At 34.7% G+C, this 27,098-nt stretch overlaps 1 protein-coding gene across 3 annotated transcripts in view; it reads right to left on the minus strand.

The window, feature by feature from the left end:
• Positions 1-25,409, minus strand: part of LOC124359510 — an 86,986-nt gene extending 61,577 nt beyond the window's left edge. For 2 of the 3 annotated variants that reach the window (XM_046812302.1, XM_046812301.1), the window contains exon 1: positions 25,181-25,409. In XM_046812302.1, the coding sequence (XP_046668258.1) occupies positions 25,181-25,214 (34 nt within the window). In that variant the 5' untranslated portion in view covers positions 25,215-25,409. The remainder of the gene's footprint in view (positions 1-25,180) is intronic. The other variant, XM_046812303.1, reaches the window with a different exon arrangement.
• Between the last annotated feature and the right edge of the window lie 1,689 nt (positions 25,410-27,098).

Here is a 27,098-nt window from a genome sequence, read left to right on the forward strand (position 1 = left end):
TGCTGTGAGAGTTTAATTTGCCTATTACATCTTTCCACTTTCTATAAGGCGTAGTTACTAAAGCCCATATTTTTGGTATTTACCTTTTACCAGTGAACTCATTGGCAAATAACACACAAAACGTCCACCGGATCCGGTTTCGGACCCCCCCCGAACGAAATTTCTGGCTACGCTACTGTAGTGAATGTATTTTATATTTTATGACCTAAACTTTATCAGTGATTTTAGTTTTGATGAACTACTGGAGAGAGAATCGTGATAGTTCAGCAGACGTTATAAACAAAAGAACATTCACTTGCAAAAACCGAGCGGAAGATAATGTCGAAGCCGGGAGCGTCTGTGCTGTTGTTTGGTAGCGAATGTATTTTATATTTTATGACCTAAACTTTATCAGTGATTTTAGTTTTGATTACCTACCGGAGACCAATGACATACTTCATGTAACACTGCCGCTAGTTTTTTTAAATGATTTTGTGGTTAGGTATTGTACAACTCAATCTGGTATCGTCAATCTTTGTAAAACTATACTGGTATTAATCTACATTAGTAGAGTATTTTGTATTTCACAGAATGGAAATTTCCTTCCATGATTAACCCCTGTAGGGGGTTTAATGTTTAAGACAATTTAGATTGGCAACCGATTTTACTGATAATTTCTCCTAGAAAATGGTTGGATCTTACATAGCAAGAGCATAATCATTGATATTTATCAATTTGTGCTTACTCTTCGGTCATAACGTAACTGTGTTTGCATAACGGTTTAAGTCTGATATTTTTAGTTTTATATATTTTTTAATATACTAACCAACAAATTAAAAACATGTGGCACTTGTTTTAATTTTCTTGAAAAACGATTCTTTACAAGACTATTAGGCAACATTATTTAACATTGTAGAATAAAAAATAAAGCGTTTTATAATTATAAGATAATTTACAACAATTGTTTGATTCTACGTGTTTCCGATGTAAGGTTTCTTACAATATGCAAGTTTCAAGGTAAAGATCAATAAGTTTTGAGAAGTATACAATAAGTATACATTAATTACACTATACACAAAATATCATTGTATAAGTAAACCATGTATTATGACAAGTGAATACGTATATAAACAAGATTACTAAAAAAGTATAACCTAACCGAGATCACGTTTTTAGAAACGTATTTACATGTTTATAACCAAATTTTTTAAGGTTTTCAAAATGATTTAGTTTTTGAAAGTGTAACGAATATGGTAACATGAAGAAAACTAAAGAGTCGTTTTGTCAACAAACATCGATAACTAATAACGCATTTTCATTTGATATTTACAGATGATAGCAACACATTAAAAGAGTTCAGTAACGAGCATAATTATTTTTAAATAAAAGTATTTTAAATATTATATTCTTTACGATTTTAATTCTTAAGTACGGATTGGCGTACACCAATCCGTACTTATTGCCATTACCAAATACAAAACGACCACTCTGTAACTGTATAAAGATTGTACATGCACTGTATATGTAATATTTAAGCCTCCACAGTAGAACAACATCGATAAGCCGATTTCCTGTCCATTTGACATCTAAGAATTTCAACCATATTCTCGAAGAATTCCCTACATTTCTAGGATGGGTTTATTGTGTTTACTATTATCAGTTATTGTTTACAGTAAACATTGTGACTGAGTTATTTGTAATCGTACACATAAACAATCACGCCTCTGTTAAAAATCACTCGGTGATTTTCCTACGCCTTTGATAATTTTGTGTTTACAAGCACCTTGCTCCGTGACCCTGGCCCAGATATCACGTGTAGAGCGAGTGAGGTGTATCGGCCAGACACGAGTGTTGGAGATTCGGTTATCGCTCGACAGCACGAGACGGCGCAGTTGGCGCAGCCCGCGTGCACTCTGCGAGCATGAATGGCTCATTGATAACTTTACTATTGATTATTGGGGATCATTGACACTCGATTGTTCTGCCAAGTGGGTCTTCACGTCCATGATTAATTAGCTCTTGACTTTCAAGTGAAACTCTCGTCTGTGGTAAGATTAAAGAATTCTTGCGTCATGTAGTTGTACACCCCTTATAGGGAGGTTCAGGAAAGGCATCCTGAATAATGAAAATAGCTCAAGTCATACAGTATTAAAAATAAAATTGAAATAACTTAAGGTAAAAAAGTGTAGGTTCTTGTGTCATGAACAGCCAGTTATTAAAATTTTGCGTAAGCACGAAATATAAAAGTTAGAGATCTACAGCGTACCATATGTTATTAAGAGAATTTGTTGATTATTCTACTGCTGCTTTAGATATAAAAAACTATTATCGAATATACATATTTGATATTGATAGAAAGCTGTTATACTCTAGATGTGTCTTTTGTGGATTTGATGTTCAACTATAGGGCTCTGCTCCACTGACTTCCAAAGAAATCGTATGGGATTATTTATTTTTAGTTTAAATAATAGTTTAGTTAAAAAAAGTATTGCTCAGCCAGTGTTTTTTAATCCACTTTCCAACTTAATATCAGATGATTGTTTATAACATTTACTAACAAATTTAATTTTAGATTGTTTCATTTGCGATAGTTTATTCTTGTATTTATTATTGAATAATTTGAATACAATTATGGTTAGCATAGTAAATTGAATTTAATGACTAGTACTCGTATATCATTAACCAGCAAATGTGTTTAACAATATTTAGAAAATACCCAATCATATACATTTTGAATTTTTTTTAAGATTTAAATTTATTGAAGGATAAATTAAGAATTGAAGTAGTAGACTTCAAACATAGGAGTTTGAAACTATTTTGTAACTAAACCAGTAGACAGCACACGAAGGAAAGTAAATAGTGGTTTTTATAGCTCAGCGTAAAATATTATACAGAGCTATGTAAATATATATATACATTCACCCGGCAAGTGAGAGATCCGGGTTCGACTCCCGGCGGAGCAAGTACTGTTTGCGATTCAATGTTTATTGAAATTAAATAAGGCTATTGCCATTTATAAAGTTTAACGTAAATAAAAGTCATTTGACAGTTATTTGGTCTTCCGATCATATGTTAGTTTGCTTATTTAAACGCATATGTGACAGATACGGCCAAATACAAAATAATTGAATCGGAAAAAGTAAGCGCTCTGTGGTGTAATGGTAGCACATTCACCCGGCAAGTGAGAGATCCGGGTTCGACTCCCGGCGGAGCAAGTACTTTTTGCGATTCAATGTTTATTGAAATTATATATATATATATATATATATATATATATATATATATATATATATATATATATAAACTGAAATGTCTACTGGAGCTATTAGCCATTTAAATTTGTTTAACATTTCTGAAAACTTGTTTATACTGACAAACAAATCACTTAAATAAGTGAAAGTAACAAGATGTTTATTGTTTGTAGATAGACCATTCAAGTTTTCGGCCTTAGAACAACATAGACACTAACATAAATTCGCACATGAAAGAAATATGAAATGAGTTAATAAACCCTCATCTCAAAAATGATAATTCACGGGGAAATATGAATTTTTTATTCAAAATATTAACTGGCCTACTCTCTCATAATGTAATGTATGCATTTGACTTGTAGATCGAAAATATGTAAAAAGAACATTACTGGAGTAATGTGACAGACGTAGACTTGAATGTAAAAGAACCTACTCTACCGCATTATATTAAGCAAACACAAAATTACATTAATATAAGTATTTTAACAATAAATTAAATTAATATATTATGATATTTCATTGATAAAAATAGAGGGAAACTAAATTCCACATTATATATAAGAATGGATTGAAAATGTAAATTTGTCTTTAGGACTAAGATTAGGTAGATTTAACAGGTTACAGATCTACTTATTATATTTTTTCGTATTTATCTCACGAATGCTTGGAATGTCATACAGAAAGCGGGTGCCCTAGGTTTGTTTATAAGTAGGAAATGTGCGCAAACGCTTTTTTGCACATATTTACTCAGTTAATATTTTTAAGAACCTTAACCTTCATATACGAGTTTGTACATTGTTATTGCAGCGATAAGTAACGAATCAACTATTCGTGAACCATTGTGATATACTATTTGGAAGACAGACATATCCCCATTGTCGTAGATCTACCCCTTTGTATCGTTGAAAATTTAAAATAATCTTTTATATTTATTTTTCGGTCTTAAATATTTATCTTGAAAACAACATCCACTATAAACTACAATTATTAAAAGATGCGATACAAAAGGTGAACTTTCAGTTTTTATATTTTGATATATGTCTTTCAGTGAATGTTCTGAAGAGTAATTAAACAGTAACTGTAAGTATAAGGTATAATAGATGACTGAATGACCTGTGGTATTAATGAATGTAAAATGTACTTGATAAAAAAATGAGTCGTGTTAGTGATTGAGTGATAAATAGTAAGCAATAGCTGTTTGCACATTCTGTCGTTCACACATTTTTTATCTCTTCGGAAGAATAGAAAATATTGTTAGTTAATTGTTTAAGTAGTGTATTCACATAAAATTACCACACTAGAATTTGCATACTGATCAAAACGAAATATCTATATTTTTTTTCTAAACCGTTCAAATTTCTTGGGGTATATATTCTTTTATTTTCTTTTCTGCTGATAATGGACTTTTCTGTTTAGGTAAATTACTTAATTTTAGTCGAGATTTGGGTCTATGTGACAATCAGAAAAATAAATGAGGTCTTTATGTCAGAATGTTTGGTGGGACGTGCATCAGGAATCAATCTGCAAGTCAGCGTATTATGCCAAGTACCACATTACCTAATGGAAAAAAGCTAGGAAAAGCTTAATTGTTTTGATTTGGATTTAAATGACAACTATAAAAACTAGAGAACACGTCTGCAAGATTACGGCCTCACTCTGGAGAGAATGGGTTTTCAGGCAAGCTTCCAAAATACACTTATTTAAATTCGGTAGACGTGAGGAGTGAAAACTCTTGGACGAGGTTCAATAAGCATAACCTCGTTTCCCATTTTTGTCGAATCGTATAATTTATGCTTCCTATAAAGGCTTCTACATAAGAAAATGTTTCGTTAGATGTATTACAAAAGGATCACTTCGGCAGTAAAATAGATAATTTACTACTCACGAGATACATTTTCTGGCTACACAATTAAAGTTTAATACAACAGTAAGCAGAAATATGTAAAGCATTTCCAATAATGTAATAATACTAAAGTTTGAACTTGTATTCATGAAAGTTGTCTGGGTTTACACACAGATTAAGATAAGGCCATGAGTGTAACAGTGACACATCAGTACTCGACCTACCATACACCTCTACTCGTGCCAAGTAGTAGTACACCTGAAGGGCACATGATAGCCCAGAGTTCTAACTGCCGCCGGCAGAGTGCAGCAGTATTAACACAACTGACATATCAAATAGCTCTACTTGTCTCAAGTTCTGCCATACATAGTGCACAGTTCCAACAGCAATGTTTGCCCGGCAAAGTGCGGTAGTAAAAACACGACTGTCAGAAAGCTCTACGTGTGCCAAGTAGCATTACACCTGAGGCGTTCATAGCCCAGAGTTTCAACTGCAATGTTAGCCCGGCCAAGTAGTAGAAACACGACTGTCAGAAAGCTCTACGTGTACCAAGTAGCATTACACCTGAGGCGTTCATAGCCCAAAGTTTCAACTGCAATGTTAGGCCGGCCAAGTAGTAGAAACACGACTGTCAGAAAGCTCTACGTGTGCCAAGTAGCATTACACCTGAGGCGTTCATAGCCCAGAGTTTCAACTGCAATGTTAGCCCGGCAAAAAGTGCAGTAGTAGAAACATGACTGTCAGAAAGCTCTACGTGTACCAAGTAGCATTACACCATGAGGCGTTCATAGCCCAAAGTTTCAACTGCAATGTTAGCCCGGCAAAAAGTGCAGTAGTAGAAACACGACTGTCAGAAAGCTCTACGTGTGCCAAGTAGCATTACACCTGAGGCGTTCATAGCCCAAAGTTTCAACTGCAATGTTAGCCCGGCCAAGTGCAGTAGTAGAAACACGACTGTCAGAAAGCTCTACGTGTGCCAAGTAGCATTACACCTGAGGCGTTCATAGCCCAGAGTTTCAACTGCAATGTTAGCCCGGCCAAAGTGCAGTAGTAGAAACATGACTGTCAGAAAGCTCTACGTATGCCAAGTAGCTTTACACCTGAGATGTTCATAGCCCAGAGTTTCAACTGCAATGTTAGCCCGGCCAAGTAGTAGAAACATGACTGTCAGAAAGCTCTACGTGTGCCAAGTAGCATTACACCTGAGGCGTTTATAGCCCAAAGTTTCAACTGCAATGTTAGCCCGGCAAAGTGCAGTAGTAGAAACACGACTGTCAGAAAGCTCTACGTGTGCCAAGTAGCATTACACCTGAGGCGTTTATAGCCCAGAGTTTCAACTGCAATGTTAGCCCGGCAAAGTGCAGTAGTAGAAACACGACTGTCAGAAAGCTCTACGTGTACCAAGTAGCATTACACCTGAGGCGTTCATAGCCCAGAGTTTCAACTGCAATGTTAGCCCGGCCAAAGTGCAGTAGTAGAAACACGACTGTCAGAAAGCTCTACGTATGCCAAGTAGCTTTACACCTGAGATGTTCATAGCCCAGAGTTTCAACTGCAATGTTAGCCCGGCCAAGTAGTAGAAACATGACTGTCAGAAAGCTCTACGTGTGCCAAGTAGCATTACACCTGAGGCGTTTATAGCCCAGAGTTTCAACTGCAATGTTAGCCCGGCCAAGTAGTAGAAACATGACTGTCAGAAAGCTCTACGTGTGCCAAGTAGCATTACACCTGAGGCGTTTATAGCCCAGAGTTTCAACTGCAATGTTAGCCCGGCCAAGTAGTAGAAACACGACTGTCAGAAAGCTCTACGTGTGCCAAGTAGCATTACACCTGAGGCGTTTATAGCCCAGAGTTTCAACTGCAATGTTAGCCCGGCCAAGTAGTAGAAACATGACTGTCAGAAAGCTCTACGTGTACCAAGTAGCATTACACCTGAGGCGTTCATAGCCCAAAGTTTCAACTGCAATGTTAGCCCGGCAAAGTGCAGTAGTAGAAACACGACTGTCAGAAAGCTCTACGTGTGCCAAGTAGCATTACACCTGAGGCGTTCATAGCCCAGAGTTTCAACAGCATTGTTTGCCCGCAAGAGTGTAGTAATAAGAACACGAATGACCTTTCAGACAGTTTAACTTGTGCCAAGTAGAATATTACCTGAGGTGCACATAGCCCAGAGTTCCAACTGTAATATTTGCCCGCCAGAGCGTAGCAGTAGTAAACCACTGACCGCTTTCACCGTGAATAGCCAGGTTACACATTGACACTACGTGTGTCGCTGTGTATATGGTCTGAAGTATTTTATCCTATTCTTGGGACCGCCCGTATCTTGAGTCCAGGACAGCTAAGCAAGGTCACTTTTGATCTGAGTAATTAAATATAACGTAGAGGAAAATTCCCGGAACAGTAACGTAGTCTGTTTTTGTTTTGTGTTGATAATTTGAGAGATCTAATCAACAGTAAACACAATATTTTTCGGCAGCCAGGGAGTGCATGCAGCTCTAATGCCAGTTGGAGAGCGGAATGAGGGTAATTGTACAGAAGTACGAGGAACGGTACAGGCATTGCAGGTTACTCGGCTTATTAAGGGAATTGTAGCCGCGTGTCGCAGAATAATATGAGATAATAGCTGGAAGGATTGCGAAGAAAACCCTGCCGCTCTGCACTTACCATAATAATAAAAATAAACTACCCTTTCTAGCCCTGTCAAACTTTCCTTTTAGGCGTAGAAAGAATTAAATGAGAGTAAATACTAGGTCGTGGGAGAACGTTCCTAAAAGTTTTGCGTTTTGGTTAATTCAACGGCTTGTTAAGAACTATTTTAGAACGACATGAACCGTTTTCGTATACAATGTACATTGTATTACAAACCATCCGTTTGAATCCCTCAAATACATCCCTCAAATACATCGGATACATGTGGTTTATAGTTTTGATTTTAAATATATCCCCTAAACAGATTTGGAAGAAGTTTTTTTAAGTATATTAAATGAAGAAATTTTCCGAAAAAACATCTTAGGTTTGATCCTAGTATTGATGTAGGATCAATGAATCCATAACCTGTTGATGAATAAGATTTTTTAATTATTTCTTTGCACGTATGTGTTCTAGGCGGTTTAAACGCATTGCTGAAAAATACACGATTAGACTGTTAATGTAACTAAGCCTTAAAACAACCATTGTACATAAGCCTGTTGTCAAATATAGTGCCTGATTATTTAGAACAAAAATATCGACTGTTGCCCAAGGACTATGTCAAGTTAATAATACGTAGAAAATAAGGGACTTTAGAACATTCTTGTTAAAATCGATCCATACTTTAGTTCTTGTTTAGTGTTTTAAACTATGGTACACAATATTAAAACAAAAGTTTTTAAGATTTGAAGACAATTGTCTAAGTACGAGATGTATTCTTAATAAAATAATTACACGACATTAACAGTTACCAACTTATACTTAGTCTCTGCGATGTGCGTAAAAACTTAATGAAGTTTTGTGGTCCTATCAAGAACTATTTTTTTAAACTGAACGCGTTTTGGCACTAATACAAATAATTTCTCAATTCGGGTTGGATTTGGAACCAGTTATCGAGAGCGAGGTGGACCAACACGCCAAGTCCGGTCTCGCTTGCGTGGTTAATGCGGTCACAATATAAACCACTTTTAGAGCTTAATATGAACATTTTGGTGAACAAAGTACATTTGAATTTGAAATTGTGTTGTGTATTAGGTGTGTGCTACAAAACGAACAAACTCTGCCTGACATCACAAAATACACTCAAACGAGCGCATTCAGGCATGGGCGCACACACAGACATACGTGGATAATTATGTATACACTAGAAAATATATGGATTTCAAGTCCAATATTTGCGAGGACCCGACTGGTTCTTCTTAAAATCATGTAATTTTTAGTCCTTCCGTCTGTCTATACGCCTGATGGATAGATTTTAGAAACTTTTGAACCTACATTGGATAATCTTGACCATATGAATCACAGGAAGAGCTTTGTTTATTTTGGGGTAAAAGTGTAGACCGTTCGTCTATATATCTGTACGACAACTTTTCGTTACGTTCTTTAGGGTACTTCAATATTGTGATGTGTCGGTTTAATTTTAGCTACATAATTATTTTTAATTATTACTTAAACACATTTTTCAGAGAATATTTCCTATCCACGATTTCTTAGAATATTTCAGTTTTAATCACAAGAAATCTAAGAACTATAAAATGTTTGTATTGTTCTGTGAAATAACATGAATAGTTCGCAATATAGTTATAAAGATTAATCAACTATTATATGAGAGAAAATTCGTGTAATCGTTAAAACTCATATAAATCCTCAAATTCACGCTGAATATTAACGAAGTATGACTCGGAATTGACGTCGAGAGAATCTGAAGTACACGTGACATGTGAGTACTCGTGTGCGGTACTCGAGGTTTGTCTAGCCTTGTCTCGCAGTTGCTTGACTAACGGGAGGCAAGGCCACGTAACTTCACTACAACACAAACAACAAACCACCCTAACTAACTTCTGCCGTGTGGCACAGCAAATAAACCTTCTCTATAGCTGAACACCAACAACACACTGTAGAATACTTTCAAACAAATTCTCAATATAGCCAGAGAGATAACAACTATACAATAAACTAATAATAAACACTCTTGGCATCTGCATAGTGTTTTTATTATTACCTGTAATCTTACAGGTAAAACTGGCTCGTTGTGATATCTTGTTTCTTAAGTTTAAGCTCCTCACTTATCCTGCCCTTCCCAAAGAGTCGGTACATCAATAAAACGTGATAAAGCCCAGGTGGGTATTTCTAACCTAGATCCAAATTTGGACCCCTTAAAAATGCTACAATAGATTATCTTTCTATAAAAATTGTAAGACGGCGACACACAACGTGTCACATTTTGCATGCAAAATTTTAAGTATAGCCTATAGCTCATCTTATTAGAAGACATGTGTTACCATATTACATGTTAAAATGTGATATGGTTGTACTGATTGTTTACAAATTTATTTACTCTGCAATTCTTTCGTTGATATCATGGTTACTCCATAAGAACCAATGTAAAAGTGTTGGCTAACGCTCAACCAAATCCCATGGAATGAAATACAGTGTCGTCAAAATCATAGTGGCTTTTATACAAATGAAGCTTTATATAAACTTTAAAATGTAAAGGTCCATTCGTTCTCGGGATATTGTGCGGACAGACGCAAATAGAAATAAAGTTTTTAGTCCCTCGTGTGATTAGGAATCGCTAACGCTCAAAATTATTAGGTAGTTACATATTTAAAACCTTCATCAAATAAATTCAACAACGTGATTTGAATTGTGTAACACGTTACAAATAAAATAATATTCAAAATATAAACATCGTTCTTAGATTTTTCACTTACAAAGACAAGATTTTAAAACCATTCGGTAAACAGTTGGTTTAATAAATACTGTTAAATTAGAACTGAAATGAGAAATTAGTAATTATATTGCGTTAATAGAAGAAGAGGAAAAAGATGTAGCTATGTTCAGAAGATCGTGAGTTTAAAACAACGGTATAACTTAAATATCCGTATAGTTCATAAGTACATGGATTCGCGGATTTTGCATTTTATTTCATGTATTGTGGGGTTGGGTTTTTGGGAAATGCTATTCTAAATAAATTAAACACTGGATAATTAGTTTAAAATAATGAGTAAAAATAGTTTTAAATGAGGTTTGATCAAATTGGTTGTGAGAGAACGGATTTTTGTAGAACAGTGAACTTACACGGTTCTTCAGAAAATCTACCCTTGAGAACAGGTAACAAATATTTTAATACAGTTTTAAATACAGGTGTGCCAATATATGTAGGCCTAAATATTAGTTTTCGATTATCAGATTGATGTAAATCTATGTAGTATGTTATACAATTATTATTTGTTTTTACTTTTAAATGGCGGTACAAAAACTGTGAAATATAAGAATTTGCGTATTAATTCTCTTTTTTTTCTAAATTTAATCATACAAACTATTTAATCGGATATTATCACAGATAGTAATTAAAACTTAATGGAAATATTTTTAACTTTGATACACAATTTAGTAGACTATTCTATTATGCATTACTATGTCACAATCTATTTGAGACACGTTATATGAAACCAGTATACATTATTCTGAAATAAATATAATGATCGTACTTCCTATCGTAGGCTAACTATCAAGTTAAGTATATATTGCTTTATATCCATATTTTATTTTACTCAAATTAGTTCTGCGCATCAATTTCCTTAGTCAAGTCTTGATTACATAGAGAAAGTGTGCTATGTACCATGAGTTGTTTAATAAAAAACCACAGAAGACTGAAACTCTAGCACACTGTAATTATGGTATCTATATACCAGGAAAGTCATCAGCCTACCATCACTTAGTAGGCTTGTATAATTGACAACTTAAGTTTCCGAGTCGAAGCGGACCTTGATGGGCGTACTTAACCTCTTCAGTAAGCAATGCAGTGAAAGCCGATCTATTCTCTTCTCGCCTTGGCCTATTTCTTGCGAACCGGTAGCTTGATACAAATTGTAAGGATGCATTGGGAGGTCATTGAGGAAGTGTTCATATAGATTCTGGGTCAAACTTAGGATGTTAGTAAATTTGCAATAGTAACCGCATTGACTCATAGAGATTCTTGAGTCATACCGATCTAATAGGAAATTGGGGCACTTTAACCTCAAATTGTTCATGGGTGACGAATATATAGGTGAACAGATTTTTCGTTGTTCGTTCCATTTCAAGACAGCACAGACAAAATCCATAGAAATTAAGATATGAGTAATTAAATGACAAAGTTGACCTGACCTATCTATAGCACATTTAAAATATTACTGTACTAATACTACTATATTTATATTTATTTCCTAGATTCTACCATAGTAAAATCGTTGAATTACTGTTTATTGTAGTTCTGAAAATAATTCGATAATTTTTAAAGTAAAGAATTATACAAATATAATAAAGGTGACACCAAACCAGTTTCAACGCACAAGCACCTTTAACGTATTCAACTACACGCACAGAATTAAATTCAGAAGTAACAATACTCGTAAAAAGAACAGGTAGTGCCAAACAACATAATCAACCGAGGCACTGTGGTTGTAAGGGGGGATTATTTATGGTGCAGTTAGTAATTATAATACCAAGCTGTAGTAGTTAAGTATTAAAGCTGATGATATAATCTACGAATTTATAAAAGAGATGAAAGCTGTGTTAGTATTCACTTTCCCAAGAAATACTTGGAAATTTAAATAATTCAATTGGTAGGGACACGATTGTTTACAACTTAATAAAGACCGTTCTAGTAAAATGTACTCCAATTTACCAAAGCCATGACGTGTTAAAACATTGTGAGCGACGTCTCCTGTTCACAGAATTACTAGTAATGTATGAAGTTAAGTATTCGTACATAAATCTGTAGTGGATGGTGGATTTGGATGTGGAACATTTAAAAATTTTATATATGCGAATTATAAGATTAAAACAGATAATATGATAAAGAATTAATTCGACCTGCCCTCGGTATCTGACCATGTTGTTGTGATGAACGACCGTATAGCACGTTATTTTAATTAGCCTTCTGGATTTTCTGGATGACAAACTGCACTAAGATATGAAAACACAGATTTTTTTAGTTAATTTCAGATTCTTCAACCACACGAAATACAGCACTTGGAAAGTGTGAATGCTTCAATTTAATAGCCACTTTGGTGCTTTTTAGGGCAGGATAAAATAATTTACGTGAAGTTGTACATTCATTAGGCTCGCCTTGGAATTAGAAAAAGGATAAAATGTATTCCATGAATGTAAATTCTGACCAATAGACTTGAAAATACGCATGAAGGTTCATCTACACAGGTAACTTTGAGTTCGATAATGTGTAAGTCGCTCGGTGGGATTTTGATGAGAGTTAGCAAACATTTGTACATTGATCTTATGGTTAAACATAGTAAAAATAAATTTTAAATGAACTTAGTACAATTATATGATATTTATCAAATGACGTATACGTGTAATCTAAAGAAATGTGTAATAGACTTAAAACTTGTACGCCAATTCTACAAAACCTGTTACGCAACAAGTGGTGTGTTGCTCTCCTACATTGCATGTATAATAGTCATGCCAAAATAAAGTAAATTGGACCAAATAAAATGTAAAACCATTTAAATGCATAGGATTTCAGCAAAGTAGACATTCCACTATTTTAACCAATGGCATGTACAGCGTGTTTAAACTAATATTCTCTGTATTTTTCATAAAAGTTATATACACATGTTTTTATATTAAGTATCAATTTTTAAAGTAATTTATGTAGACCATGAGTGCCGATTGATGTGTAATAGGGTTACACCAGCCGATTTAGGTTACCTATATACGTATTGTGAGGGTGTATAACCCTTCAGAGGCCACGTCTGGCCGGACGGGGCCTAAACCTTGAAAATCCTTAATTAAAATAATAGACAATAATCATAATCATGCCTAGTGAAAGTAGGGAAGATTAATTTGTTTATAAGACAGTTGTAGGTAGGTCGTTGAACATGTACGACGACGTAGCAGTAGTGCTCACCTTGTTTATCAGATACAGGAGTCACGTTCTGTCCAATAATTACTGGGGGAAATACACGACTTGTGCTAGGCGTAGTGGCAGACTTTCCTTCCATCGTAGCATTTATTATTGGAGAGATTTATATTGTTGATAAAACACAGAGACACATAGAAATGAGGTAATGTGGATTGGAAAATCTTGTCTTTTTGATTAATTATTTTTTATAATTTAAGACGGCGTATGATATAGTGATTCGAAGCGAGGTACAAGTGACACTGACAGGTGCCCTAGCCAGGCGGGAACGAGTTATACAGGTCCAAGTCTGGTTAAATTCCAGGTCCCGACACTGGGTCAACATTCGATACTCAGGGTATTGGAAGAACAGGCAATCATTTACAGTTTTAATTTCGACCTCAAAGCGATTACCTACCTAACTGTATCGCTACACTACTTGTACTGTATATCAGCACATGCGACGCATGAAAAAAACACAAACACACACACATTTATGTATATAGGACGAGCGGTTTTCGTTTAGCAAGTCAATATGTCTGTTATTGTGAGGCAAATGTCCCACAGTAGCTCCAGATTATTTAACACATTTACCTTAATAATCCTCCTTAGTAAGAAGCTGTTTGTGAGCGTTATCACCAGGAGAGGATTAAGTAGTCACTTCAGTTTCTAGAATAGCCAACCAGTTACCGCTCATTGTCCGAGGATTGGTGACAACTGGAGCAGAGAAAGCTTACAGTACTGAGAGGGAGACAGTGACGTCTTTACTGCCAGCTGACTGACGTGTTACTTTACTTACAGTTAACGACGTCTCAGTCACGTTATCATTGCTTGCGGCTGTGGAACACGATCAAATCTCTTGAGAATTAAAAATGTGTATTTGACCAAGTTTATTAGATTTAAGAATTGTCAAGTGTATTGAAAACCTTGTCCATAAACAAAGCAATTCACAATGTCCTAGTTTAGCCAAGTTTATATTTAATATGTTATTCTACAAATCACATTAACATTCTTTTGTTGATGTCACATTGTGTACAATTCGCCTGTTGTACCGCAAAAAAAAAACAGAAAGTACGAAGATCTTTTAACGCGTTTAAGAGATCACGAATGTTTCAGTGGGAAATTAAAATCCCGACAAACTGAGTAGAGTGCCGAAATGAGAATGGAATGACAAAGCTTCACACGGTTACACCGCCAAAAAGAGAGCGGCGGACCATCCAACCTAACCTCGCCGTGTCCCACACTTTCTACAAGTGGTTTACCTTCCTTAGAATGTGGCAAAAAACCAACCTACTTCTGAACACCCAAGCTCTGGGACCTAAGGTGACGTATCTTGATCTTTCCGGATTTAATGTTTCTTACCTTGGCAAAACTATTCCGCTTGGACTACTTTTCTTATTTAATCGGGATACTTAAGTAAAAGGTTACATATTTTGCAATGTACGTTTAGCTTAGAATTCCAGATTTGACCGAAGTCCTTGCAAATGATATTGTCTTGGTATTTGATTATGTGTGGACATTTCAAGGTAGTTAACCTATACTACGAAAGTGAAACCGTATCAAGAAAGGAGAGTTAATTCTAAATGTTTAGGCAGAACCATGCATTGTTTAGCAGGAGAGAGTTACCATTCGCTAGTTCACTCTCCATGTTTATGCTCTGTTTCTTTGTGATGACCGACCATATAGCACGTGATTTTCATTAGCCGTCTAGATTTCTGGATGACAGATTGCATTAACAAATGAAAACGCGTTTGTTAATTTTAGATTCTCAACCACCCGAACTAAAGCGCGTGGAAAGTGTAAATGCTTCAATTTAATTGCTTTTCAGAGCAGAATAAAATAATTTACGTGAAGGTGTACGTTCATTAGGCTAAACTTGGAATTAGAAAAAGGGTAAAATGTATACTCATTAGTGCGTGATAATTAAAAGTAACAAACCCTGACGATAAGTGGCCCATATATGTAATACGTTCCTGCTAATTGCTGTTTATGTAGACTTTAAAGAGCAATCATTACTATGCGATCACACTCTTGGGAAAACCTAGTTTTGAGTTGATAGTGACGTAAATGTTAATTGGACCTGGCTAACCTCGACCTGTGACCTCGGTTTCAGGAGGCCCTCCCCCGTTATATTTACAGTGTGCCTCTCACAATGGCCGAATGTTAGCGAAGCTTGTTACTCAAGGGAATGTTTTTTATTTCTATATATCTGTCTATTCCTACGATATCGAAAACGTACAGACCTATAGACTTGACATTCTGCATGACATTCACTTCTATATAAGCAAAACTGAGTTCGATGATGGAAGATTTAATTCCATGGGATTCGGCTGAGCGTTTGCTAATATTTGTACATGGGTCTTATGAGTAACTTTGACGGCAACGAGAAATTAACAGACCAAATAAATTTTTAAACAAGCTGAGTACAGTCATTTTTCATATTGAGATTTTACTTATTAAAATATGTACATTTGTTCAAACAGTAAAAACAGTAGTAGAGTGGAGAGTTTACAGTCTGTGACAGGATCTGATTACGTTGTAGTGCCCTTCCTAAATCACCGAAACTGTTTTTTATTTTATCTCTGCCACGGAACCTAACTAAATGGAAGAAAATGTGAATAGCATCTGAACGAAAATTCATTCCCAGACAGACACGAATGACTTCTACGATGGTCCAAATCCAACCGTGGAATCTGGCTAACATTCAGTAGCATGGAACTATTTCCTTTTTTTATCGGCTTTATTTTCTGTATGATGTCTGAATATCTACTTAAATGTCCACAGGACATGGGTCAGATTCCGTTATATGCCCCCAACGCTTAAACTTTTTTCAACGAACTTAGAACGTTATAAAACGATGTAGTTGAGTAACAGAACGAACATAATGCCCCCAACGCAAATTTTTCATTTACGGATGATTATCATGAATTACAATTGATTACTAGCTAAAGAAAAAGGGTACTTATGTATTATATCGACCACACCCCTACATTTCTCCAAACAAAAATTCAACAAAAACAAACATTTCCAAACAAAAACTAAACTCTTTATTGAAAAAACACACAAAACTTGTTTTTACTCTTGATCACAATCCGCCACCCAAAATGCGAGTGCCTCCGGCCATCAGCGCGGGGCAGCACCGAAGGAAAAACATCCCTCGAGATAGTACTTATCAGTAAAATATCAGATTCTAGAGGGGCTGATCAGAAATATAAATTGAATTGTAATGGAAAGGCAATTATGTCCGTGTAAAAAACTTAAATAATAATGTGATGCAGCGCGGCCTGCCGTAATCGGGATTCTCGATAAAGATAAGATAACAGCGACAACAATACCGACCGCGAAACCTGGAAATGCTTATTGATTGATGGAATGTTAGTTCTGTTAGTAAACTACATCCTTTTATTACGTTCTAAGTTCATTGAAAAAAGTTTAAGCGTTGGGGGCATATAACGGAATCTGACCTCATGTTAAGAATAAAATTAGCTACTAACTGGAAATCATGCTATAACATCAGTGTTGCACCGCACCACCTGTTACGCGACGTGTAGTGTGGCTTTCTTCCACCTTGTAAGCTAGAACACGAAGAAATAATTACTCATAATAGCCCTCATAATTGTGATGACGGACAGAATAAGGTATAAAAGCGGATCGGCTGCTTTTTAATAAAAAAACTCACATTAAGGCAATACGACGATGTGTCCATGACGATTAATTGACTTATAATATTTATCGCAGGTTGTCTTATAGGAATTACACTCTTTAAACGATTAAAATAAAATAAATTAGTGTACTCATTTAACATTAAAATATATTTATGTTCAGATAATTTTGTTCATTTTAACCTATTAGTGGTGTACCGTGTGATAAAATGGTTTAAGCTTTCATTTATCATGGGTTTTGTACGGGAGAACAATTCTATTTCTTACGTACTTTTCGCACAGTAGCATAATGATACAGACAGACTAATACTAATTGGACGGGAAGAATTTGGATTGTTATCACAACACATCTCGTACACGTTCTCCCTGTTGGCAAGTAACACGGACTCGTTTAATTCAGCAAAAAACTATTACGTAATTACCTTTTTGCTTCTAATAAGAGCCGGTTAAACCAGAGTTAATCGCTCAGACAATCCACTTTCGACAGGCCGGACAACACGGAGCATCACTTCTTACAGAGGTTTAGAGCGTCGACATTGTCGTAGAGGAGATCGCAAAGTCACGACACGTGTCCTCTGACTGATTCGTAGAAACAGATTACTGACCTCAGAAGTCACTCGTCTGTTGTGATAATATCAATCTTCGTGATACCTGTGACTCACTCGCATTCACTTATTAATAAAAAACTAAATAATAGTTATCATGTATTCTACTTAGACCAACAGCTTCCAGCACAATGGTAACAATTCCCACTATTTACGTGTGTTATGGCGGTTTGGGAGAGGTTATGGGGGAATGGTTTACCAACACTTTGAGTAGTGATGTTGGTTCACATTTTTAAACTTCCAAAAGCTATAGGAAAAATGGCCTAATTACTCTAGATAGTATTAATTCGAGACTAAGTTTATTACACTTTTAGTTGCATCCTATGGGAGAATCAACATAGTGTACTACAGATACTAAGGTACAAGCTACGTACGTAAAAGCTACATTCATTTCCAAGGTTCAAGTTCGTAATTTTTTTATCCAATACTGTACTTACCGAAGTACCACATTCCTTCAAAAACGATTTATGTATGTTGCCTTTAAAACAATTAAATCAAATTAAGTACTTGTCTAAGTTGTAAAACTCTATGGAGCATATAATCCTGTTATTTAATCCGAATTAATTTTTATCCTCACGACACGATAATTATATTAATAGGGATATTTTACTTAATTAAAAGTTAGTTAAGACTGTAAACTGTAAGACACGATTTTCGGCTTAGAATTTAAGAGTTCAGATAACATTGACGTAAAAACTTGCTGCGCTAAATCCTTGCCACGTTTTTGTCTGGTGGAACTTATCCACACCATCGACTTATCTCGAGACCTCCGTATCTTTATGATTCAGTCATGATGTCAAGTATGGAGTATAATAACGCCTATCATACCACTATCAACGGCGTGTTGAGTCTATGAAACTCTCATAACCTATTGACAGTTATTGATTGAGGAGATTGTACGTGACAGACAATCGTACAAAAAATGCAGTGAACGATTCGATCTTCAGAATGCTGCAGTACACTACCACGCTCCTACTCAGAAACTGTCAATTCTCATAGTTAAATAGCCTTACATCACAAATATCCAATACCTGCCTTCTCTATATGTCCAGTGTTAAAGATAGGCTGTGCAGAAACAGATATTTTACCAAGTATTGGTTCCTTTCTAAACCACTAATTCCGGAATAGATTTCAAAACGACTGAGTAAATTCATAAAAAATTATAAATAAAAATTCCAATTTGAAGTACGTTTAATCCTTTACAATTTTCTATTTGAAAAGTGTCATGTTAAATGAAGATGTAAGGCGCTGGAGACAGAAGTGTAGAGAAAAATGTTTCATAAGAAATGTTTTATTTACGGATTTACGGGTGCTTGGATTACAATAACAACAATAAAAAAAACTATAAGCATAAGAAATGTACAAATTTTACCGGGTTAAAATTTATATAGGTCTCGATTTTCTCGAAAAATACGGGATTTTGACCCTTACTACCCCTTGTTGCGTCTCTCTTGGGATTAAGATTTTAGTATGTTATATCACTAGGTGCTACCAACAACATGCCATTCTTAGTATTTCCGCTTTTTGACTTTTATCTCCTATCATTCATTTACACAGCTAAGATTTTCTTGTGCATTATGAATGAAGTACTCGTCGTTCTATCCGATCTCAACATGGCCATATAGCCAGTCTGATGTTTAACGCCATGATGCAAGTGGATGTCTCAGAGGTTGATGCTGTCACAGAATAGTTGCGTGTCACGTTGCGTGACTGGGAGCAACGAGACACTATTACATCATTATGTGCTGAATGGACGGACCATTATCATTTTAAAATGGGAAAGGGTAAATATCAGGTCATCTATGGCAAATTCATCTGGGCTTCAGAATGTTTAAAGTGCTTGTCTAGAGAGTTGCACTAGCGTCTAGACTATCATAACTAAATGTGGTTGGACGGACGCTTTTGAATCTGAGTGCCAAAATGAAATGACCACATTAGCTTTACAGGCCTGGCCTTTTCTACGTGTGAGCGTCGGGGGAATTAAATATAGGGAGTGTTACCTCAATAATAGATTAGATATAGAGTTCATTCTATATACATAGACATGCTGCATTCATCTAAGCTATCTCATAGTAAAATGGAAATTTCGTGTTTCATTTAGTGCATTATATGTAATTGTATGAAACTGCTCATTTTAAAATTTAAACATATGATTAAACTGATTCCTTTATGATCAACAGAAATGCACAACACTGATTCAATAGAAATAGTTTAATAGTGCTGTTACATTGAAGTACAAATTACCAGATGTATCTATCAGCTATAGAACTATCATTAAATTCGAGTTCTGAATGAAGATTTTGAGTGTTTATTTACCTTTCGTCTTTCAAAGCCTTCTTCATTCAGCGGTTGAATAAGCAACCGATTATTGATCAACAATATACCGCAAAGGCCCTAGGAAACGCCCATACTTGTAGTCTATGACGTGTTTGCTTTATTCTTGTAACGAAAATGAATCTTTAACTGTTAAAGATAGAGGTTGGGAACTTGAGTCTTATCTTTTCCGTTCTTAAGTTTATAAATGAGATGTTATATAATACTTTACATCATGAGAAATAACCATTTAACATTATTTTACAAAACCTTTTATCACTATACAAATTCTATTAAAACTGTAATCAAAATCATTTCACTCTAATATGCTTAGCTAATGCTCATACGCTTAGCTTAACTGAAATACCGACTTCCTAGAAAGTAAATCCCAAAACACAACTCGGTTACCGAATATTCTTGCTTCAACATAAAGATTAAGGATTTTTTGGTTTCAGAAATAAAATGGTGCAATCCTTATCTAAAAAAATATTTAGTAAAGATGCACTGTTGAGAAAACGATTAAAGTAATTCTTTATCCAAGACTTACAGAAAATCTGCCTATAAAATCGGTATCGTAGAATTCTAAAAAATGGATCTAAGAATCCAATATAGGAACCGTGACTTATGGTGTACTATTGGAAAGGTCTTAATTAGCAATACAATGTTCAGTGGTTATGTTTGTGATAGCCCAACCCCTTAAAAGTTGGCGAAAGTTTAACCTGAGATGATGGATGGAAGTGGTTGAAATATAAAAATAACATGTACATTTAGGCTGTCGTAATAGTTCTTGTTTGGATATGTTACGTTGGACAGAAAGAAATTTAAATTATTTATTAATATCACCGTTATGACCAATGGGAATTGGTATGGGGTTGAACTAGAAATCGGCAGAATCATGCCATGTGGTATGCCATGTGGTATTCTTGCAGTCTGGTAACTCATAAAACAAAATTAAAAAAAAAAACAAGTAACAATTTGATATTTACTTCATCCATAGGTCAAGCGAAAAGGGGTTATTTCAGTTAGTATTTATTCAAAAAATGTCTTTAGAAATACTTTTTATCGTTAAATAGAAATTGAATAATACACAAAAAAAGTACTGAGGAGTTGGTGAAATCCAGTTCAACGTCGAATGCAATCTTACCATTATCTAAACAACACTTCGGAGCCTACACTTCCTTATGAATAACTTTTTTCACCGTAACAAAAACCGTCTAGAACGTCCCAAACCTTATGCCTTGACCTGAAAGACTACGGACCTGTAATGTACACAGTAATCTGTCCACACGTAACACCAGAGACAGGTGGTCGTGAAAGCACGCATCATCATAATAACAGAGGTAATTTTCCTGTAGTTAGCGACCTTTCGTTACTGAGCTATTATTCCATACTGCAGAAGTGCAATTGAGGGCTTATTTTCTCCTTACTTTTTTAAACGTCGTTTTTCATCATGAGAGGCGAAGACCAAACTTATTTGTTGCAGTCCAGTTGAATATGTGAGCTAGAGTAATGGTAAGTTCAGGTTGTGATAAATTGAGATTGTGAAGATTGCAATTGCCATTACTGTAATATTAGTGTGATTGTTGTGTGGTATCACTATTTGGTCATATTATGTACAAAAACTTGAGAAATAATGATTTAACAATGATATTATAATCGTCGTCGATAATAAGTGGCAGACCCTGCAGCTGGCCACAGCAGGAGTTTTAATCTTAAAGAAGTGATATGCTGAAAAAGTAATTGCTTTCCGGATAAATTTTATTCATTACATTACCAGCAACCATATAAACAGTGAAAGGAAGGAATGATGGAAGAGTGGTTATACTGGTAACACTGCTTCTACTTAATTTCTCCTATGCTCACACGTGGAAAAAGGCCAGTCCTGCATAGCTCTAGGTATCATTTCATTTTGAAACTACGTTATGTAATCTACAGTTAGTTATGATAATCTGGTCGCTAGTCCAACTCAGAAGTTGCTCTAGACTAAGGCTTTCGGTGGAACTTTGTAAATGGATGTTTCTATAGTTACGAACAAGTATTTTTCTTCTGGCCCTCTCAGAACAGGACGTCGCTATAACAGTGGATCATGACTCATATACATAGAAAGAATTTTCCTACGACTCTCTTGGTCCGAGCGGAAAAGGTCGCACCTCCGAGGAGTAGATTGAGCTGCTGAGAACGTTTTATTCTGAAGTATAATTTATGCAATTACAAACCAACAAATACAAATAAAGCTTCCCAGTATATGGAAAATGATTATCTCCAACCTCTTTCTATAATTTATACAAACCTCGGCGTTGTGTACATTTCCATAATCTAACCTGAAGGATAGATCATCTGCACTCGACTCTAAACAGTATAACCTTGTGTCAACACGTGCAAAAGCTGGTCTTTCACATCACTCATCTACAAAAAACGTAATCACGACTTAGCTGACACGATAAATATTTATCCTGTTGACACGAATATTCTACACCACCAGTAAAAGACACATTATGGCAAATCAAAGCGAGAATACTTGTACATGGCACTCTACTCGTGTGACGTTGGTGAAGAAGAACGAGATGTAGGCTACGTATGATAACATTTAAATTAAACAAAGTTTTGAAACTCGTATAAAACAAATATAGATATTAATCTAATTGCTGAGTGTATACATTGGTGTAAAACATAACAGATTCTTTTCCGGTTTTAACTATTATTTTACAGTAACAAACGTGTTTATTGTAAAATGGCACAAATTTAAACAAAGTTTGTAGCGGTTTTTCTCGCAATGACTACATATTTGTTGGATAGTGGTGGAAAAGCTGTTCGAAACAATTATTTTACAATATTGTACCAACTAGGTACTTCTTGTGTAGTCGAAATAGAGTGTCAAAATGCTAATCTTCGACTCTCCAGTAAAGGGTACTCCAAACTCTGTGTCTTATCAACACGTAAATAGTTATTTTATATAACCACTCTTAATGTTAATTATTTTTCTAACTTTACTTCTCTTCATAGAAAACTAAATATATTACATTTCATAATTAATTAGCGGATGTCTTAATATAATTATTAATAAAACTTCGTCATTAACTGGTGGAATAGGCTTTGCTAATCGTTACGTCAAGAGTAGGCTTATTTCCTTTATTATTTATTAAAGATTAAGTGAATAGAAAGAAACAATTCAATGCTTTATACTTGATGTCAATTATACAATTTTGAAATTTATAGTTATACGAATATATCTGAACCCAAAGGGTAAAGAAACAGTAGTTTTAATTGTTCTCATGATTCCAGTTGAAATAGAAGTATTTTTAACAAATTAAAAATAGAATCGAGCATATTTTACTTATTTAATATTTTATTGCTACGTAAATTTTCAACTTTTAATTTTAAAAGGTATAAATTTAAAAGGCTACCAACAGAACGACGAAAGAGGGGGCGCCCTAGAGAAACATGGAAGCAGGGGATATCGAAGGCAATGTCGGAACGGAACTTAGGACCTGGTGATTGGAATGATAGGAAAGAGTGGAAGTTGGGAATCGGAAGGCGACCACATACGCTGTGAAACCGATTATATATATATATATATATATATATATATATATATATATATATATATATATATATATAAATTTAAAAGTGTTGTTCAAACAATTATATAAATATTCCAAATTAGTTTGAATATTTAATGATTATACAACTTTTTCACGTCAAACGGAATGTTTCAAGATTTTAACTACATCTGAAACATTTTCATAGTTCGTTATATTATTTCCATTCTTATTTATATTTTATATTATGTATATCACTTTTATTATTTCCCAACAAGTTTCCAAAGCATTGCAGAAATATCCGAATCAGAATAAAGTTTAAATCTCGATTATCCTAACTAATTCTAAAGTAAATAACATTTTGCTGTTTTCGAAGATTTGTGATCAATAATATATTTAGAAAAGAGAATTGTTGTGAAATATACATTTTGAATGGCTTTTATCCATGTTATATTGGAAAGTTTTAAACTAATGATTAAGTTTCCGTATTAATTTTAGCCCTAATTTGGTCTAAGCTGCAAATGAAAATTCACTTTTGCTTCTTACTTCGTTGACTGTCTTACTATTTAACTAAATGAATAATAATTTTCAAATCCATGCATCTATCTATCCAAAAATCAAAACATTTTAATAAAAAAAAACTAATTTACTTGCTTTATCTAAACAGCTTTATTTGTATTCAATGCAATTCTCCATTCAGTCATAATAAAACTCAATTAAATGATATTGCTGTTCGCAGGTATACCTGATCTGTTTAGCAAACATGTAATAATCAGCTCACAATTGGTACAAAATTCTATAATGTAAAAATTAAATTTTATATATTGTAATATAGTAATATTGTACACATCTTACAATTCCATTGGGAACTTCAACGTTTGGTACAACCGAAGGTTTTTCAAACGTGCCTCCCAAATTAATTTTTTGAAGTAAGCTGCGTACTATCGTGACTTTATAATAGTTTTGCTCATAACAAAAACTTTTTGTGACTATGTGTCATAAAAGACTATTTGGTATATTTAAGTAGCAGAGTTGATTTCTGGCGTACCCTGCTATTATACTTTATCCAAAGATATCGTATTACCTTACACTTCTATCGATGATAAATAACACAAGGATTTCTCTATTAGTAATAACATACTCGAGAATCATCGAGGTGAAAGAAACTCGATTGCCGCAATCGTATAGGTAAGTCCAAGGCAATCAGCAACACCGCTATGTCTAGCCGCTTCTCTTCAATGTAGTAAGGATACGAAGTAACACTTTGATTTTCTACGAAATCAAACCAAATTAATAAAAATACAGCAACTCAATTTTAAAATAAAAAGTTATTGAAACGCTTTTGCAATGTATTATTTTCAACAAATCAGAGATCTGTAACCTAGAGGAACTTACCCAGAAGGAGCGCCAGGACGAGTTGCCACCGCATATCTCTGCCTCACGTACGCACATGCACCGCACTACACCCGCGAAGGAACACAACTGAACTGACTAGTGACTAGGCGACTGTGCCGCCTCTGTCGACCCAGTAACGGTCCTGGGCCGCCTCTGGCCAGCAAGGTGCGGCGTGGGGTGTCACGGCGTCTGCTAATCATCGTGTACAAGTACTCATTCAAATTGGAGTATATCCTTGTTGTTCTGTTCGGTATAAATGCGTACACTGAACTTAAAGCAACGATATGGTAGCGGTTATGAATTAATGAATTTATGAGTTTATGAATTGGTAGCGATATGTCAATTCAAGTCACGGTGACTGCTTGGTGACTGTACGGTGACGGAACGTTACGTCATGGACTCTTTTTTAAATTTTAACTTGTACATTTTATATTGACCGAGTTATAGAGAGTTGTGTTGTATAAAACCAAAAATAAATTCGTCTCGGTAACCACAGTTACAATATAAATTCTAATTGGAGAGGGGAGAAGCAAGGAGGAGGGTCGGAAATACGTTTTATGTCTTGTTGCCTTAGATATCGTATCTTTATTGTATTTAAGTATAACAATTGAATTACAGACCAAGTGCAATTACAATTTATATTTAAAGGGGTTTGTCTGTCCTTACCATGGGTTGTAATTTGACGGGTCAAGTACAATCTTAGTATTTATTTAAAATTTTGAATGTTGAAATTAGCTCCAGTTCACCTACCGGTTAGCGCATTGTCTGAAATCTGGCGCTGTCTCAAACTTGAGTCCTAGAATCTGGAGTTGTACCAGTCTGAGGAGATCCTACAAAACGAACTATTTACATCGTTTTAACATCAGGGATATAAGTGATAACCTGCAAATTTTCAGTGCTATACGTTAACGGGCAATCAGGAAATAATTGAATATCTTATAATAGACAAGGAATGAAAATGTATGGTCCATAGCACATTTCATACTCGATGTGTCCAGTGGACATATAGACAGACAACCATACAGGCATGTAATTGCCAATATATAAATGGAAATATTTGCAAAATTTCAAGTCCGGCAAGTTCATTTTCAAAATATTGTGCAGGCAGACGTACATGAACGAATTTTTTCAGCCCTACGCGTGAAAGGTTTTGTGAACACTCAACCAATAAATAAATAAAATTATAACATGGAATAAAATAGTGCTTTATATTATTTATTTTTATAACAAATATGACATGACGTAAAATACCTAACAATAATAGATAAAATATGTAATGTTTTAATTACATTTTACATTTTTTTACTTATTTTGTATTACGATATAATAGAAAAGTATGATTCTACAGTTTAAAAAACAATATTGTGCTTAGTTGTATTAATAAAAAAAATGTAATGAGCATCCGGGACGATTCAAACACATACATTATTGTTTCACTAAGGCAAGCGTATCTTACATAACATAATGAAAGTACATACAGTGTTCAGAAAATTGTGTCACAAACATTATTGTGAGTTAAGAGGCTATAGCTTTTTTGTCATGTTTGTTGCTCTAAGCAACAGTAAAATTAAAGTGGTCGTGCTTGCTTGTGCATTGGCGGATTTCCTTGAAAAAAGTGACACTAAATTGTTAATAAAAGTAACAAAATAGTTTGTATATATATGAAGGCAAATAACATAAATCATATATATATATATATATATATATATATATATATAAATTATTTTCGTTACTTGCCTTTAAAAACTTCCACAGGCACCATTTTGTTTATACTTAAGGAAAAATACAAATTTCTTAATTTTTCTAATTTATTATAACCTATGTGCAAAATTTGGTATCTGTAGCTTTACTACAGATACCAAATAAATACAATTACAAATACAAATATAAATAAAATATTTTTTAAATACAAAAATTA

The sequence above is a fragment of the Homalodisca vitripennis genome, chromosome 4 (assembly GCF_021130785.1).
Source record: "Homalodisca vitripennis isolate AUS2020 chromosome 4, UT_GWSS_2.1, whole genome shotgun sequence".
Taxonomy (NCBI): Eukaryota; Metazoa; Arthropoda; class Insecta; order Hemiptera; family Cicadellidae; genus Homalodisca; species Homalodisca vitripennis.